The sequence below is a fragment of the Felis catus genome, chromosome A3 (assembly GCF_018350175.1).
Source record: "Felis catus isolate Fca126 chromosome A3, F.catus_Fca126_mat1.0, whole genome shotgun sequence".
Classification (NCBI taxonomy): Eukaryota; Metazoa; Chordata; class Mammalia; order Carnivora; family Felidae; genus Felis; species Felis catus.
The window spans coordinates 46,342,126-46,359,600 of record NC_058370.1 but is presented as its reverse complement, the minus strand read 5'-3'; the positions used below and the strand labels follow the sequence as shown (position 1 = coordinate 46,359,600).

General features: G+C 40.7%; 1 protein-coding gene across 1 annotated transcript; it reads left to right on the top strand.

The window, feature by feature from the left end:
- Positions 1 to 10,503: 10,503 nt before the first annotated feature.
- Positions 10,504 to 13,213, top strand: NKX2-4 (NK2 homeobox 4). Its single transcript, XM_023250915.2, has 2 exons — positions 10,504 to 11,096; positions 11,490 to 13,213. Exons 1-2 carry the CDS (start codon positions 10,640 to 10,642, stop codon positions 12,104 to 12,106), a joined length of 1,074 nt encoding a protein of 357 aa, XP_023106683.2. The 5' UTR covers positions 10,504 to 10,639; the 3' UTR covers positions 12,107 to 13,213.
- Positions 13,214 to 17,475: the final 4,262 nt, after the last annotated feature.

Sequence of the window (17,475 nt, the reverse complement as noted above, 5' to 3'; positions counted from 1 at the left end):
ATTGAGTTCGGAATGGTCAAGTAAAGTTTGCAACCAAATTTTACAGTTTGGATTACAGTAAGATTCAACTGAAATCTAATTCTAAAGCATAATCATTTTGTATTATGCCATATACCCCCTCAAAGAAACATAACAAGGAGAAAAATGCAAATATATTAGAGTTGTAAGCTAAAATTTTAAGCTCGAATACTTATTTAAGAGTGGGTATCCCTGGATGTATTTCAGGGGACTTTTCCCTTCACACTTTATATATTTCTTGGCAAATTTTCTTGTTTTTTAAATAAACTGTAGTACTTTAGTAAAAATAACAATAAAGAGATACTAAATTATGTATGTAAAACTAGATTGGTAAAAAAAATTAATGATTATCTAGTGCTGGTGAGAGATGCAGGGAGAAAGGAGTAAGTACACCATACACTGCTGATAGGTAAACTGAGATGACTTTTTGGAGGGTAATTTCTTTTCTTTAAAAAAAAAAAAAACTTTTTTAATGTTTACTTTTGAGAGAGAGACAGAGCACTGAGCAGGGGAGGGGCAGAGAGAGACGGAGACACAGAATCTGAATCTGAAGCAGGCTCCAGGCTCTGAGCGGTCAGCACAGAGCCTGATGCGGGGCTCGAACCCATGAACCATGAAATCGTGACCTGAGCCTAAGTTGGACGCTTAACTGACTGAGCCACCCAGGTGGGCAATTACAACACCTTCCAAAATGGTAGGTGTATTATTAGCCTTATCCCCACCTTATAAATGGGCTATATTCTAAAAAGTTCATTAGTAAGTCAATTATATAATAAACTTACCTCTGATCCAATTTCACTTCTAGAAATATAGCCTGCAGAAATATTTGTACCGGTACACAAAGATCTGCATGTGTGTTCACTGCAGCACTGTTTGTAATGGAAAGGGGTGGGGAGAGAAGAGAGGAGGAAGAGAGGGAACAGAGAGAGGAGAGGTGAGAAGAGGCTAAACTCATTAACAGGGGCTGATGAAATGTATAGTAAAACCGTATCACAGAATATGATATGATCATTAGAAGGAATGAACATCTATGTGCAATGCCATAAAAGCATATATTTGTACTGACAAGGAACATATGTATAGGTACTGATGTGGAAAGTGAAATAAAATATAATTGAATGAAGAAAGGAAATGAATATATATGTGATAATAACCATTATATCTTTTTAAAGTATGAACATAAGGTCTAGACACATAAAGAAATATGTGTATACGTTCCATAGTGTAAAATTACAAAGATTTAGTGACTAAAAACTCAGTAATTTTTATGTTGGTTATTGAAAGGACATTTGTATATGCTGGGTTAAATAAGATGTACTTTTATTTAACCTCACCTGTTTATTTTTACTTTATTTAATGTAGCTATTAGAAAGTTTAAAATTATATGTGTGGCCCACATTGCATCTCTATTGGACAGAATTGCTCTATATACGTACATATTATTTTCAGTTTGTCTGGCAGCAAGCTTCTATTTGTTCCTTTAATAATTTTAATACTAAGCTGATATCAATAATTAATGCCTGTAATTTGCAAATCAAATATTTACAATTCACTATAATCTGAGAAATTATACTGCTAATTTTTCTAAGGAAATTACTTTATTCTGTAGTAAGTATAGGAAAGAAACACCTTTTATCACTGCTCTATTACAAACCCTACTTATAGTCACTTAAAGCTTCCAAACTTTCTGCTCTCTTTATAGAGAAAATGTATACAAAACAAACATCAAGTTGAATAGTAAGTTTGTAAACTTTTCTAGATAGCCATCAAAATAGTCTAACAATGTAAGAATAGTCTCATTAACAATAGCTACTCAAATATTGCATAAATTCTGATCCATCAACCTTGTAGAGATGCTGGAAAGCATATAAACAATTTTCTTTGATATCTCTTTCCCCACTCCTTTTCAAAATATTTTTTCATTTGAATTCACTGCCAATGTCAATCACACTTTAAGTTCTCTTCTATTGTAACTGTTACATGAAATAAACACCTAAACGTGCCTAGCACACTGGCAAAAGATTAATAAATGTTAGTGAGTTTTAATATATTAGCCTTATCCCCACCCTACAAATGGGCTATACTCTAAAAAGTTCATTAGTAAGTCAATTGTTTAGAACTTGACATGTATTTTCATACACACAGCCATCCATAAACACACATATATATTCACATGTACATAAACATACACATATGTACATATAACTTAAAATAATAAATACATAATGTACATATAATTTAAAAGTACTGTTTCAAGATCTAGATACATATGCCAAGAATAAGTTTCTGCTTTCTGGTATCAGAGGGACTCTCTTCCCAATTTTCTAAAGCAGTCAGGATACTCTTCAACATATAGTAATCACTTGACAAATTATTGGCTAATACAGTTGTGTGTGTCCATTCCAGATATTTTTGTTCTGGGGGTTATTTTTGTATGAAAAGAAGAAAACATAAGATAATATCATAATAATATACCTTCTTATATTTAGAGGGCTTTACAGGAAAAGGCTAGACAGAATTTGGCATGAGAAGACTGAAGTAGGTACAATTTGTATAAATCACAGTAACTTAGCCTCAGTGTAAGAGCTTTCTAATACCAAACTGTTGAACACTGTGGTGGCTTTTAGGAGGTCTTCTTTGAACATATGGAATTCGTTTCTGGAATATCAGAAGGCTGCATATCTGGACCATATTATTTTGCTCCCACCCTTCAGAGTTGCCTTAATTAAACTGATTGGTGTTGCAGGCTCAAATTTTTAGGCATGGCCACCATAATGAGCTAACCTTAGGGAATAATAACTCTATCTGTTACGGAACTATTAAGTACTTTATGCTCCCTATGTGAACCCCCCACCCCATGAGGAATTTCTAAGTGAAGTGTTAGAGGAAACAGGGTTTTTTTTTCCCCTAAAAATAAAAAGAGTGGAAACAGGCTTTTTAAATTGGCTGTTAGGAAGCTTAGAGACAAGTGGGAAGTTCAACTGTAGGAACATAGTAGGCTTCATGGACTATATAGTTGTTTTTTTTTCACCTAGATCTTAACTTCCTTCTCTTATAGGATCTTTATTTATGAAGTTCAGAGTCCCACTAAATGTTAAAAGTACATAAATCTATTTATTTATAAACTGCCTCATATCCTTTATGAATCAATGTAGAGGAAGAATAAATGTATAATTAAGCTTTTCTCTTTTGCATCATATAATTAATTCCTCCTCAGTCTCTGTGTCAAAATATCTATGTAAGAGCTACCACTTACTCCTTGAACACATAGAAATATGGCAATTTATATGTGGAAGAAAGCTAAGGACTATTCATGATTAGACTTTGACTATGAAAAGTGTTTGATTTTTGTATTTACATATATTCATTAATTGCCAAGAAGCGAAAGGCAACCCCACATGGAATACCGAATATACAGAATATTCTGTTTCCCCCTTTTGAAATTGGTATAGAATAGACACTCCAATTTGTTCATTTAAGATCCATGACCAAATAATCTCTTTTTCCCACATAAATATTATTTTTCATGAGCAGAGCACTTATACCACACTTATACCTACTAAACCAGGGTTTTATGTGAAAATGATTTCAGAGGGCATTGGAAACCCCAGGTTTCTTTTCGATCCTCCAGTGTCTTTAGAAAGCAATTCCTAAGCCACCATTTCCATCACCCTTTTAATCTCCGTAAATTGTTCATAAGAGCTGCATCAAGGCAGTCTGCCATCAATTATGTCCACAATGGCAGCTCAATCATATATGCACTACACCGATTATTCTAAAGAAATATTACATTTAAGAGAATTAACTATAGAAAAAATCACTGCACATACCGGACAACTTACAGAAAAATAAAATGCCATATGTGAAAGTTTTATTCAGATCTTTCAGAATATTTTATAACGGCATAAACACAATGTGTTGTGCTATGCACAACATTCAGCCTTAACATACTCTTCACAGTTCAAGATTTATTTATGCCATTAAAAAGTGAACTTTAAACGATTATAAGCTCAATTTTAAACTTCCTTTCTTTATACTGTGTAATTTTAAAAAAATGTTTCAGCCATTGAAGTTTGCCATTTATTCTTATGGTTAAGTTAGGGTTTTTTTTAATTATTATTTTTTAACGTTTATTCATTTTTGAGAGAAAGAGAGAGACAGAGCTTGAGCGGGGGAGGGGCAGAGAGGGAGACAGAATGTGAAGCAGGGTCCAGGCTCTGAGCTGTCAGCACAGAGCCTGACACACGGCTCCAACTCGTGAATTGTGAGATGACCTGAGCAGAAGTTGGACACTCAACCAACTGAGCCACCCAGGTGCCCCAAGTTAGTTTTGTTTTTTAAACTTTTTTTTTTTTGGATATATATGCTTTTTATTTTGGAAGAGATTTTGAGTAATCTATTTCTTCTATTAGATAATTATATATTATACCATATATCAGTAAGTTGCTTTCACTCAAACTGGTACTGATTTTCTCAAGCAATTCTTATTTGGCATTTTTCACCGAATTCCAACAGTTTGTAGCTTGTAGCACTTTTGTAAAACTTCTATTATTTCTAGTTCTGTTTGAAACCAGTCTGAATGACCTTTGCAATCTTAACTATTGTCACTCCCTGTGTGGTAAATCAAACTACATTTTAAATTTAGTGCTGTACTTCATTTTCCAGAACTTAACAAATACTAGGTTTACTGAAGAGTCAGATTCCATTATTCGTTTACATCACAAACTTTATCACTCAGTTCTCTTTATGGCATTCAATGTTTGGATAAAGTAGATTAATGAAATTATTTATATATATTTTAAAAGCAAATTACTGAACCAATAATTAAGTTGTTTAAAATCTACCCAAATTCATATTGATTTATGAAGCAAACACTAGCCTAGAATGCAGACACATACAACTATCTGTCAAATAGCTCATCATTAGCAGGACACAGGACAAAATTGGGCAGATTATTCTCAAATTATATTACTGTCATAGTTACTTTTTCTAAAATGTATTTTGTAAAACTCTATTAATAAATGCAACAAATAAACCATTTATTAAAATATCAAAAATTGGAATTTCTCCTTCAAGTGATGGCAACAAATAACCTAATTACCTGACTTAAGTGTAAAGACTGATATCTTCCTTTATAATTACAATTCAATTTATAAATGTAAGGTGACATACACCTTTAATGAGATTTGCTGTAAGAGATTTTACATTAAATTCACTGAGTTCCTTAGATATGGAAGAACTGAGAGCATATGAGAGAAAAGTTATAAAAGTGCATATTTTTTAAAAAGATATATATAGTCACTAATGAGGTATGTGTAGAGATAGGGTTAAATCTTTATAATGACTAGCTCCTCCTACAAAATAATAAATAGAAATGTGGTTTTGCCTAAAATTCAAAGGATTCTTTTTTCCTATAAAAAAAAAAAGCTATTTAATGACATTCCAAAACATGTGAAAATATGTCAAAGGTATTGTGCAATGGAAATGCTATTATATTCCAAAAGGTCTTAAACATTCTATGTAAGCATGATACATTCTAAGTAAGCTTGTTTTTCAGAAATAAAAAATATATTTCAATATTGCCATTGTTTCCCTGATCTAGTATTTTATTACTTACTCTAAAATATTTTTTTAAACACACAAAAATTCAAATTTCTAGCTCAAGCTCAAAATCCTAGGGTAAGAGAGTTATGACATTCTAGTCAATTTTCATGTGTTTACATCCCTGGGTAGCCTAATGTTATTCTCTGTTACTATAAAACCTTGTTGTACATCTTGACCCTAGGAAGGGAGGCTTCTAGTTTTTGCTTTTTAGGAATCATTTAACCGGACCTCCTTATTATGATTATTTCAACAGTAATATCTTTAACACCTACCGTTCATTCTCACATTGTATTAATAATCATCTTAATTTAAAATATATTCATTGGTCAGAAAACTATCTTCAATCTAAAATATCTGAATCTCTGGGCGCCTGGGTGGCTCAGTCGGTTAAGCTTCCGACTTCAGCTCAGGTCACGATCTTGCGGTCCGTGAGTTTGAGCCCCGCATTGGGCTCTGGGCTGATGGCTCAGAGCCTGGAGCCTCTTCCGATTCTGTGTCTCCCTCTCTCTCTGCCCCTCCCCCGTTCATGCTCTGTCTCTCTCTGTCTCAAAAATAAATAAACGTTAAAAAAAATTTTTTTTAAATATATGAATCTCAAAGAGTAACTCAAGGTATTTTTAATTGCAGAGTTTGCATTTGGTGAAGCAAATATGAAAGGGTGACTGTAGGGATGAGGTGAGGGGTGTCAAGTTCTCTAATTTCTTCCTCTTGTTCTCCCAGAGAGAGGTTACCATTTCTCCTCAGCCCTAGGGTCGAGCTCCCAAGCTGCATTTCTGTGTACTGTGGAGAGATGGGCTGAGGATTCGGAGAGGGAAGCATGGCAGGCAGACACACAGGTACTGCAAAATCCTACCTCTGTGGTACCCCGTTGGGAAAGGGGGAGAGAAGCAACAAAGTTGCACAAATCCAAGTATAAAGTTATCATAAAAGATTGAAAATAATTGAAATGAACATTTAAAACAAAAGATTTTTATGATTAAAAAGAAATGAGGACCAAATTTCAGAAATTGATGAAATCAGCACTTTTCAAGATTTTATTTTTAAGTAATCTCTACACCCACTGTGGGGCTCTAACTTACAACCCTGAGATCAAGAGTCCTATGCTTCACCGACTGAGCCAGTCAGGTACCTCAGAAAAAAATTTAAAATAATTTTTAAAAACTTTTATGTTTTATCTGTTTTGTTTCCTCTTTATAACCTCAAATTTTGCTACAAAGTACTATCTTGACATGTTTCTTTATTCCTTCCCAACTGCAAGGATGGCATTTTAAAGTTACCTCCACAAAACAGGCATTCTATTAACCAAATTATTTCACAATTATTTTAAACTAATCACAAATGCAAGTGTCTCATTTCTAAAAGTCACTTATCTTCTTGAATGTCAAGCAAAAGTTACATTTTCAAACACAGTCTGTCTTTATAAGGAAATTTGGGACACATTAGAAATCTACTTGCTAGACAGAAAAGCAACAACCTAGAAAAAACACATTTCCCTTTAAGTACTGGCTGGATATATCAGACGGTTTCTCAACATCTCGCAGGCCCCTTTCTCTGAGCTTCTATCTGACAAGAGCAAATCCCAAATTTGGAAAAGGCTTCTACTTCAGATTTTTTTTTTCCCAAATATCTTTGGCCCTAAGGGTAATGGACACATCAGAGATTTTCAACAAATGCCACATTTTTGTCAAGAAGCCAAGAGATCTTAAACTTTCTGTCCAGAAAATTTTCTATCTCTGCCACAACCCATTTATCAAGTTGCCAGTGTTAAATGGGATCTGTAAAATTACAAAAACCTAAACTATGAAAAAGACAAGGTACCAAACCATACAGAACATGCTACCTCTAGTGTGTAAATGGTCGTATGCTTCAAATTGTACAGACTACCCCAGGAGAAACAGGTAACAATGCATCTGAAAAAAGAAAGTGAGAGGCTAGAGCAGAGGAATGGGAGGGCCCTCTCTTTTCACTGTATTCCCTTTGGTGGTATTTGCTTCCCACCCCCACCCCCCGCCGCTGCCCTGTGTGCCAGCATTGTTTTTAAGGAAAGAAAAATCCCCCCCCCCAAAAAAAATTCCTTAAAAATACATTTCCTGTGAAATCCAATTTAGTCAATAGTATTTAAGAATCTACCGAGTATAAATTTCCATACATAACTTAGGCAGACAATAATCGGATGAAGTGAATTTGATGAAAAGCTTTAATGGAGTATCAGTTGGACTGTTTTAATCTGTGTCTGTATATGAATGTACATATACATCCTCCAGACTACATCTACTTTCAGAATCATCTGCATATATCCAAATAGTGTTTCTAGCATAAAAGTACATAATTTCTAAAATGAGACACAAATAATTGAGAAAGAGAAATGTTAAAGATTATGGATTTTTTTTACCCCACAACTACTGACTTCTAGTGAAGGAGTAATATTCAGGGCATCAAGTTCCCCAGCAGCCAGAAAGTAACTCTCAGCAGAGAGCCTCCAGACAGGATAAAGTGGTGTTTTTTTTTTTGTTGTTGTTGTTGTTTAAAAATAGGAGCCTTCCATATGTAAATGAACCCGTAGTAGGAACAAATACAGTTGAAAAACAAAATAAGCAACAACTAGATGTGAACTGCTATCCTGTGGTTCTATAACAAACTACACAAGGTGAAGTATACAGCGTGAACAAAGAGTAAATAATAATTATCTGGAAAAAAGTCTTAAACACTTTTTCAAGTAGGTAACTAATCAACATGAACATTATGACACTAGGTTTCATTTCTGAGACATGTTTGAACTTGAAAAATAAAATATAATGGTTCACAACAGACTTTTTAAATCCATAGATGCCCTAACACAAATATTTTTACTTACCTCGTTGTTGCTGAGAAAAGTTTGAAATGAAAGACTTTCTATTTTTTATTTAAGCGAATACAAGTAAACAATACTATTTGAATTAAACCAGAATTTAAAAGCCAAACTGCAGTTTTCAGGATTCCAGCAATCACAAGTACATATGTAAATGCTTCTTTGTGTGTCACTAATTTAAAAAAATTAATAGGCAATTCCAGTGCAGGTGAGGATGAAGACCTAGCCCAAGTGTTTCATGTTCAGGAAAGGCCTGTAAAAGTCTGTGAAAGTAACATCATGTTAAATTGTAGCAATACTGATCTTGCCAAGTCAATTAACTGACAACTGCAAACAATTCATGTAACTTCGCCTTTCCTTCTTTTAGTATTTTAAAATACTACTCTACACACTTGCCTGGTTGACACTTTGTCCTCATAGATGACCATACTGATCCCTCCCCATACCCCTTAGCCCCACAGAGGGCAGATTCTTTGCAAAACTCACTGAAATGAACAAAACAAAGATTAAAACAATAAGAGCAAAGCTATGGAAGACATTCCAACCAAAGGGCTGAAGCCAAACAGGAAAAGGAATAGGTAGCACTGTCCTTGCCTTCGAGACATGTACCCTTAGGTTAAACTGGAATCATTTTCACACATCTTTTTCTTCTTCTTAAACAATAAAATCTGGCTTAAGAAAGCATATTCCTTGTTTTCCTTTCTCTTGCCCCACCAGTATCCAGGAAAACTTAAAAACTGTATCTTCATCTCCCCATTTTCATTTTTTTTTAACTGCAAGGTTGTTTTCAAAATTTAGACAATATGCTTTACACACTTCTTTTGTCTTATTCTTTGCCATGTTCAGCATTTGGTGGAGAGAACTTAGACTAAGTTCTTTGCTCTGCAGGTAAATTTGCAAATTAAAGACTGACAAAGTTGTTTTTTTTTTTTCTTAAATCAGTTTATCTATGGTTTCATATTTTTCAAAAGAAACTATCATTTTTACCTGGTTTCTGTATCCACTTCATATTCCTTGAAGAGGTTATGTATTTTCTGACAACAACAAAAAGACCCCTTTCAAACAACTAGAAATATTTAGGTTTTCAAGGTTTTTTTTTTTTTTCCTTTGATCATGGTAGTGATAGGAGAATAAACCCTAAGTTGGATATTTACTTGACAGCCAGAGAGGGAAAGCGGGAGGGAGAGGAGAAGGAAGAAAGCAGCAGCAACAGCAAAGGGAAAGAAAACTGTGATGAACTTTACATGTGCAAATTGAAGACGAAACAGCCCAAGAAATAAAAATGTACTCTTCCTCTTATCCAACCTCCATCCCCACAGATAAAAACAGAATACTTACAAGTTAGCATCTGTGTATTTGTGGGTGTCTCTGTGTGCATGTTTTCTCTCTTCTTTGGATTTGGCTACTTGGAGCTAATTTAGAAGTGCCTGTTTGGTTACCCGCAAAATGACGCTTAAGGGTCTAAAGATGCATAAATTAGAAGCCTTACAAAGGCAGAGGGTGGTCATTGTACCTCATCTCTTTATGCGCTCTTATGGTGGGACCCAAGAGCCTTTTTCTTTTTCTTTTTTTTTTTTTTTTTTAACACTTTAGATGATGGCGCAAATGAGAGGCTGGTCACCGGGGAGGACCAAGAGAGCCCTGCACACCCCCCTCCAACTCAGCACCACATCGCCGCTGTCCAAATATACCGGACTTTGCTACAAAGTCCCTTTTGGAAAACTGCGGTCTGGATGGAAAGAAGCGCCGAGTCCTCGACGTCAAGCCTGGACGCCGACCTCAGAGTTTTCTATTTCTGGTGCTCGAGGGCTGGGGTAACTGCCGGGGATCCAGTCGGGAAGGATGGAGAAAGCAAAGGGGGGTGATGTTCTCAAGAAACACCCAACTGCCCCCTTTACCTTTTTTGCCTCCATTACAGGGGGTGGAGGGTAGAGAAAAAGATGTCAATGACCATTGTTTGCTCGTTTGGGATGTTGCTCCGCCCCCCGAGTCTGTCGTAAACCTGGCGGCGGACTAAAATAAACCCCAGATCCCGCGGCTCCGGGGTTCGCCGCGCCGCCGACTCCTCGTCACAGGCGCTACCGCCGCAGCCGGGGTGGCGGCGACGAGCGGCCGCCGCGTCCCGCCCGCGCCCGCCCCGGGCACCCCTACCTGGCCGTCCGCCGAGCCATGTCGTTGAGCCCCAAGCACACGACGCCCTTCTCCGTGTCCGACATCCTGAGCCCCATCGAGGAGACCTACAAGAAGTTCGGCGGCGCCATGGACGGCGCGCCGCCCGGCCTGGGGGCGCCCCTGGGGGCCGCGGCCGCCGCCGCCTACCGCGCGCCGCCGCTCGGCCCCTCCTCGCAGGCGGCGGCGGTGGCGGGCATGCAGCCGCCGCACGCCATGGCGGGCCACAACGCGGCGGCAGCGGCGGCGGCGGCGGCGGCCGCGGCCGCAGCGGCCGCCACCTACCACATGCCGCCGGGCGTCTCGCAGTTCCCGCACGGCGCCATGGGCGGCTACTGCAACGGCGGCCTGGGCAACGTGGGCGAGCTGCCCGCCTACACCGACGGCATGCGGGGCGGCGCGGCCGCCGCGGCCACCGGCTGGTACGGCGCCAACCCGGACCCGCGCTACTCGTCAAGTGAGCGGGGCGGGCAGCGCGGGGACTGAGGGCAGGCGGACGGCGCGGGCTTTGCCTGTCACCGCCCAGGTCGCGCGCGCGTGGCTGGGGGTGCTGGGCTCCCGGCCGGGGGCGCGCGGGGCGGGGGTCCGGGGACCCGGCGCGGGGCCCTGGGCCGCCGGGCGCGCGGAGGGTGCTGGGACCCAGCCGGGGGCGCGCGGGCGGGGGGTGGGGGGGTGTGTCGTGGGACCCGGCGGGGGGCACTGGGACCCTGGGCGCGCGGAGGGTGCCGGGACCCACCCGGGGTCCCGCGGGCGTCGCGGCCGGCGCGGTGTGAAGAGCGCGGGGCGGCGGCGGGAGCGGGCTCCCCGCGGGCCTGGCGCTCACAGGGCTTCCCCTCGGGCCCTTCCCCAGTCTCCAGGTTCATGGGGCCATCCGCGGGCGTGAACGTGGCCGGCATGGGGTCGCTGACGGGCATCGCGGACGCAGCCAAGACCTTGGCGCCGTTGCACGCGGCGGCGGCGGCGCCGCGAAGGAAGCGCCGCGTGCTCTTCTCGCAAGCGCAGGTCTATGAGCTGGAGCGGCGCTTCAAGCAGCAGAAGTACCTGTCGGCGCCCGAGCGCGAGCACCTGGCCAGCATGATCCACCTGACGCCCACGCAGGTCAAGATCTGGTTCCAGAACCACCGCTACAAGATGAAGCGGCAGGCCAAGGACAAGGCGGCGCAGCAGCTGCAGCAGGAGGGCGGCCTGGGGCCGCCACCGCCGCCGCCACCGTCCCCGCGCCGCGTGGCGGTGCCCGTGCTGGTCAAGGACGGCAAGCCGTGCCAGAACGGTGCCGGCACTCCGACACCCGGCCAGGCCGGACCGCAGCCGCCGGCCCCGACGCCGGCGCCCGAGCTCGAAGAGCTGTCGCCCAGCCCGCCAGCGCTGCACGGCCCGGGAGGCGGTCTGGCGGCCCTGGACGCGGCGGCAGGGGACTACGGCGGCGGCGTGCTCGGCGCCAACCTGCTCTATGGCAGGACGTGGTGACCGCGCGGGCGCCCCGGGTTGGGGTCCTGCCTGCGGCGCGGAGGTTGTGCAAGGAACTTCGAGAACGGATGGGGAAAACACACCGAATCGGACCCTTGTGTACGCGACTATCAAAAACTAACGAATAGGTCATGGAGAGGGGCACGCTCTGGACCTCTCCGCTGGGGGTTGGGGGACCGCGACGGCCCTGGAATTGAATAATACTACGCCAGGAGACTGAAGTGGTGATTTCTTCTTTCCAGAAGTTCCTAAATTATTCGAAAGCTGGCTGTGTCTACATACACCACGTTCCTAACCAAAGCTCTCAAGAGTTTTAAAAGTAGGAAACGTTGTTGGTGTTTGTAGCTCTAAAAACCAACCCAGCTTTAACAATGAATGCTTTTTTGGAGTGGAAGTTGAGAGATTAATTTTCAAAGGCCTCCCCCTTAAGTGCAATTTCATTAATGTTTGATTGAAAGTAAATTGTAGCTCAAGGTGGATCATGCACATAGCAACATTATTGCAGGGGAATCATTGCCATTTAGGTAATACAGAAATGAAATAAAAATCAAAACATTGCTTATATGCATTGATAACAGCTTTTTAAATTTAATGCTGATTTTAGAATGTTTTAATCGTTATTTGGCGAATTAGTGTTTCTATATTACCCTGAAAGAGGATATTTCCTTCCGTAAGATTGCAGCTCATTATAAGAAAGAAGGGTTGCAAACTACTTTTTATGTGAAATCTGGTCTCACAGATCAACTGATAAAATAAATGCACGCTATCCTTTCATAGACAAATTATTTTCTTTAAATTATTTGCTTGTCTGAATTTGAATACCTTACCAGAATACTAGAACAAGCAAGCAAATTTGCTAAAATTCACATCAATTAATCTATGTTTCAAAGCATGTCAAGGAGAATAAAGTGATTTATTGAATTGTAATCAGAATGTAAAGAATAAGAAATATTTACAATCTTCCCACATCTCGAACTTAATAGGGGTTGCACACCGATCTTGTTGGTGTTTTATTGTACAAATAATGTATTTACTCTTTAATATGCCAATTTATATTTCCTATGTTTCAAATGGATATTTAAATATAACTTAAAAGAATCCGAAGTATTTTTTTTGTAAAAGTCAAGTGGTCATTTCTTTTTCACTACGTTGTACAGGTTTTATTTTGGTTTGGTTTTTTTTTTTTTTTTTTTCACTTTTTGGCATCACATGACAGTGCAGCTCAGTTTACTCACAATTTAAATAACTGGTATTGGAGTAAAAACACCAAAAGCAAGCTGAAGGACTTTAGTTTATATAAAATGAATGAAAATTATAACATGGATAAAGCATGATTTATAAATGATAAACAAATGGTTGCCAAAGACCCTAAAACTCCTATACATTTGAAGTTTTAGAATTAGTTTGAGGCTGAAACATTTCATTTCACTTCATTGTTCAGGTGTTTTTTTTGAATGTGCAAAGTGAATCCTATGGAAGGTGTTTTAGAAATTAAACATGCACTTTCTTTAAACTGTATTTTACATAATAAGTAATAGTAATCATCAAACTCCAGTCCCTTTGACAGAGGGGAAAAAGCAACCACTGAAGAAACAAGGGGATCAGCCTTTATCAAAAGTCTGGGAATGCATTTTTGGAAAAGAACTAATTTTTTGAAAACATTTTACATAAAAAATAATTTGAGCAGAAAATAAACTATGAAAATGGTGCAGTCACACCTACAGAAAATTCTCCCAATTTGGGCTTTTGCATATTAATTGAATTAACTTTTAAAATGTTTGCCAAGCTAACAACTATTTTTGATGTGCCAAGTTTCGAAATGTTTGTTTATATTGATTTGGTTTCCTCACAGTAGTACCAGAATTTTGAAATTTTACTTCCAGAAAACATGTCCCAAAAGTCCACAAGATTTGCAATATGTATATATATTTTACAGCCCAATACTTAACAATAATAGCTTATGGACTAAAGGCTCCAAGTAACAAAGAAAATAAATCTTCATGGACAGTTTTTTCCCTTGATGTAATTTATTTCTAGAGCAAAGAGTCTCTTAGACTAAGTGAACTCTGAATCGAAAAGAAAAAACTGCCTTCTTTATACAGTATTTTCTGAAAGTGTATTTGCTGTAGGCGTATCTTTTTCCTTTCAGCATTGCTCTCAATAGTAAGGGAACCACTGCCAGAACTAACTGCTGCAGATGGCTTGACGTTCTACACCCAGAAATGCACTGAGTTTATGTGTGCACATCCTGAAATTAGGATAGGGTTTGGTTCTTGGAACATTAAAATAGAAAATGTTTTTGCTAAAGAATTCCACATTCTGACTAACGCAAAGCAAGAGCTTTTTTTCCTTCTTTTGCAATTAGTGCTTTGCAGATCTTTTATAACAACACAAATGGCCAGACTAGGTGAAACTCATTAACTGAAGAGGAGGATAAGTGTCTTCACAACCAAAAGGGAGGGCCCGCGCAGGGTCTGAGTGGAACAAAGCCCCCTTAAAGTTTAGCAGAGGCCACAGCAAAACTTGGTTCCAGAAACGCTAACTGCAGATGTGGTATTTTTAAAAAATGTTTTGGGGTTGTACAACAAATTTATCTTTTCCAGTTGACACACGGAAACAAAAACCCAGAATCAAAGTTTCAGAAAGGAACAGCAGGGATTGCAGGTACTTTTTTTGTAATCTGTGTCGGGATGCAAATTGAACCACTGGGTGTGTGACAGTGCAGTGTTAAAGGACACAGGAAGGGTGTTTTGTATATGGAACTCGTGGAGGGTGTAACCCAGTTGTCTCCTATTTAAGGCTTTGCTCAGAATTAAAACCTAATGGTCAGAACAAGTAGTCAATCAGACTTTTATCAACACAGATGTTGTGTTCAAACTCCATCCTGCTATCAGTTGTTTACTTTCAATTTAAAGCAAATCAGAGAATCCTGTTCACTAAGTGCAAGCACCTTCCAAAGAGTTGCTTTGTTAGCTGCATTGAATACTGATTTAGAAAGACTTTTGGAATAAATTTGTGAACCACAATCACATAAAGACCCACGGACTGCATTGTTAGATATCAGTTTGTGCATAAAATAATGCATTATGTAGTGGCAAGACAAATTTCATTTGTTCAAAGCATAAATGATGTTGCCCAACTGTTTAATGTAACACTAACGTGTGAGGACAAACCCCTGTATGTTAACTATTTCAGTCCAGTTTTTTTAAAATGCTGCTACTTCCCATGTCCAAACCCAATGAGACAGAGAGTTAGGAAACATTTTATTAAAAAAATTTTTTTTGGAATAGCCTTTTACTGCTAGTGAAACTGGTGAACATCTGGAGAAGATTCAGAGAAAATGGCAGATGGGAATTGCATTCACATCCCTTCAGGAATTCCCTCTCCCTAGTAAGTATTGAGATAATTTTGTAATTTCAAGATTACTTTTATTATTTTAAAGTTGGGACGTAGTGGAAGCTTCTGGGAGAGTTTTTTTGGTTTCACTGTTTTTGCTTTATATATTTATCTGCAATTGGATAAAATGTGTACCCAAAACTGAATGAAAGACTATTTTTTAAAATCCCTTGTAACCTCTATTTCAGTCATTGTTTAAGTGACTTCTAATAAAGGTTTAACCACTAATACTGCCTAACTCTAAGTTGTGCAAACTTAGAGTTATTTTGCAGTAGTGAATAGCTCTATTCCCATTTCAAATACAAAAATCATACCATGTTCTCTTTTGGCCCTCATTCCATAAATACGAAATTTGAAACCACACGAGCAGTTAACGTTACGCTGCGTGGAGGAAAAATCCATCGAGAACGGGCGGTTGTCATTTTATTGTTGGTTGACTTTTTTCCTGGTCAGTAATAGTAGGACAGTCGATCGCCAGGAACAGTGTGGCGGGATCTCAGCTCCATGATCCTCTGGGGCGGTCGGGAAGAGGTACCGGACTAGCCGGACGGAACCAGCCAGCTTTCTGCCGTCTGGAATGGGGAGTGTTGACTCATCAGACAACGTCTAAATTTTAGATTTCTAAGTTTAGCTCACTTCGGTTATGTTCAGACTTAGAACTTAAAACTGCAGCTTTGGAAGAAGATTTCCATCATCTCTTCACGGGCCCGGTATTTGCATTCGTGCACTGAGCCGAGACGGCGAAACGAGCTGGTTGGGGAAGCTTCGGCGCCGCCTCCAGGAACCGAGGGCGGCTGCTGCTGCTGCTGCAATGGTCCGCTTTGGGCCAGGCGGGGGCCGCGACACACAGGCCACCCTGCGGGTCGGGGGTCTGAACTTTCCCGTGCCCGCCCTGCTTGAAACGGCGGCTTGCGGGGGAGGGGAGGCGGGCCGGAGAGTGGCGGGACTGGGGACTCCGGCGGGCGGGGCCGCGAGAGCCGAGAGGAGCGGGTGGGCACCAGGCGCGACCCCCACGTGCGCCGAGGGCCGAGCGTTCCCCCGCCCGCCAGTGCCCCGTGGGTCTGGGGGACCTTGCCTCGGAGAAGCGGCGCGTCTGTTCCCGCCACGCCAGGTCCGCGGCTCCCGGGCGTCGCCTCTATCCCCGTCTGGCTGCGACGTCGCCGCGCCCCGGGGCCCTCGACGCGGTCGGAGGTGCGCCCGACCTCCAACGCGCCTGGGGGAACACCGGAGCTTGGAACCATCAGCCGCACCCCCGCCGGTCCAGACGCCCCGCGCCCTGGCAAGAACATTAACCTCTCGCTCATTACACCCAATTTGCCTTTGTAACGCCAAATGGCTAATAGTTTGTAGACTGCTTTGTATTTTAACGTGCATCACCTCATTTGATCTTTAAAGGTTAGACAACTGCGCATTAAGGGCCCTTAGCGCCACAATAAAGTCACTCTGTTTTCATGTTCCAAGATTTTAAGCATCTTTAATATTAGACCCTGAATTACTGTGTCTTAAAGGTAATATAATTAATTATTGAAATCTGGCCCATTAACTATTTTTATGCCTGAATGTGGAGGGAATGTTTATAGCTTTAAATATTCTATTTGAAGTTCTAAAAAGCGTTTACACTTGTTGAATAGAATGCATTTTTTTCTGGCAGATTCAGACGTGGGAAGGAGAGGAAGAGTAAGGGAGAAGAGGTAGCAAGGGTGAAGGAACGGAGAAGGCCCGCTAAGTGAGGGTTCAGCTGGCTGGCAGGTGTGCTGCGGGGCACCAAACCTCTAAGAGGGAATCTAGGAGGCAGGCACAGCTTTTCCATTAGGCTTTTTTGCTTAAATGTCTTCAAAATACTCTAAACGTTCGTTTTCAAACTTAACAGTTACACATAATTGAAAGGCCAAGCAAAAACAATTACTTTATAGACAAGCTCATGATAGCTTAAAATTAAAATCTAAAAGATCTGAGAAAATACAGGTTCTGTC

Excerpts from the sequence above, each read along its gene's own strand:
- NKX2-4 (XM_023250915.2), top strand. The coding sequence starts at position 10,640 with ATGTCGTTGAGCCCCAAGCACACGACGCCCTTCTCCGTGTCCGACATC. Across the intron at positions 11,097-11,489 it reads GGACCCGCGCTACTCGTCAA|TCTCCAGGTTCATGGGGCCA; the intron begins GTGAGCGGGGCG and ends GCCCTTCCCCAG.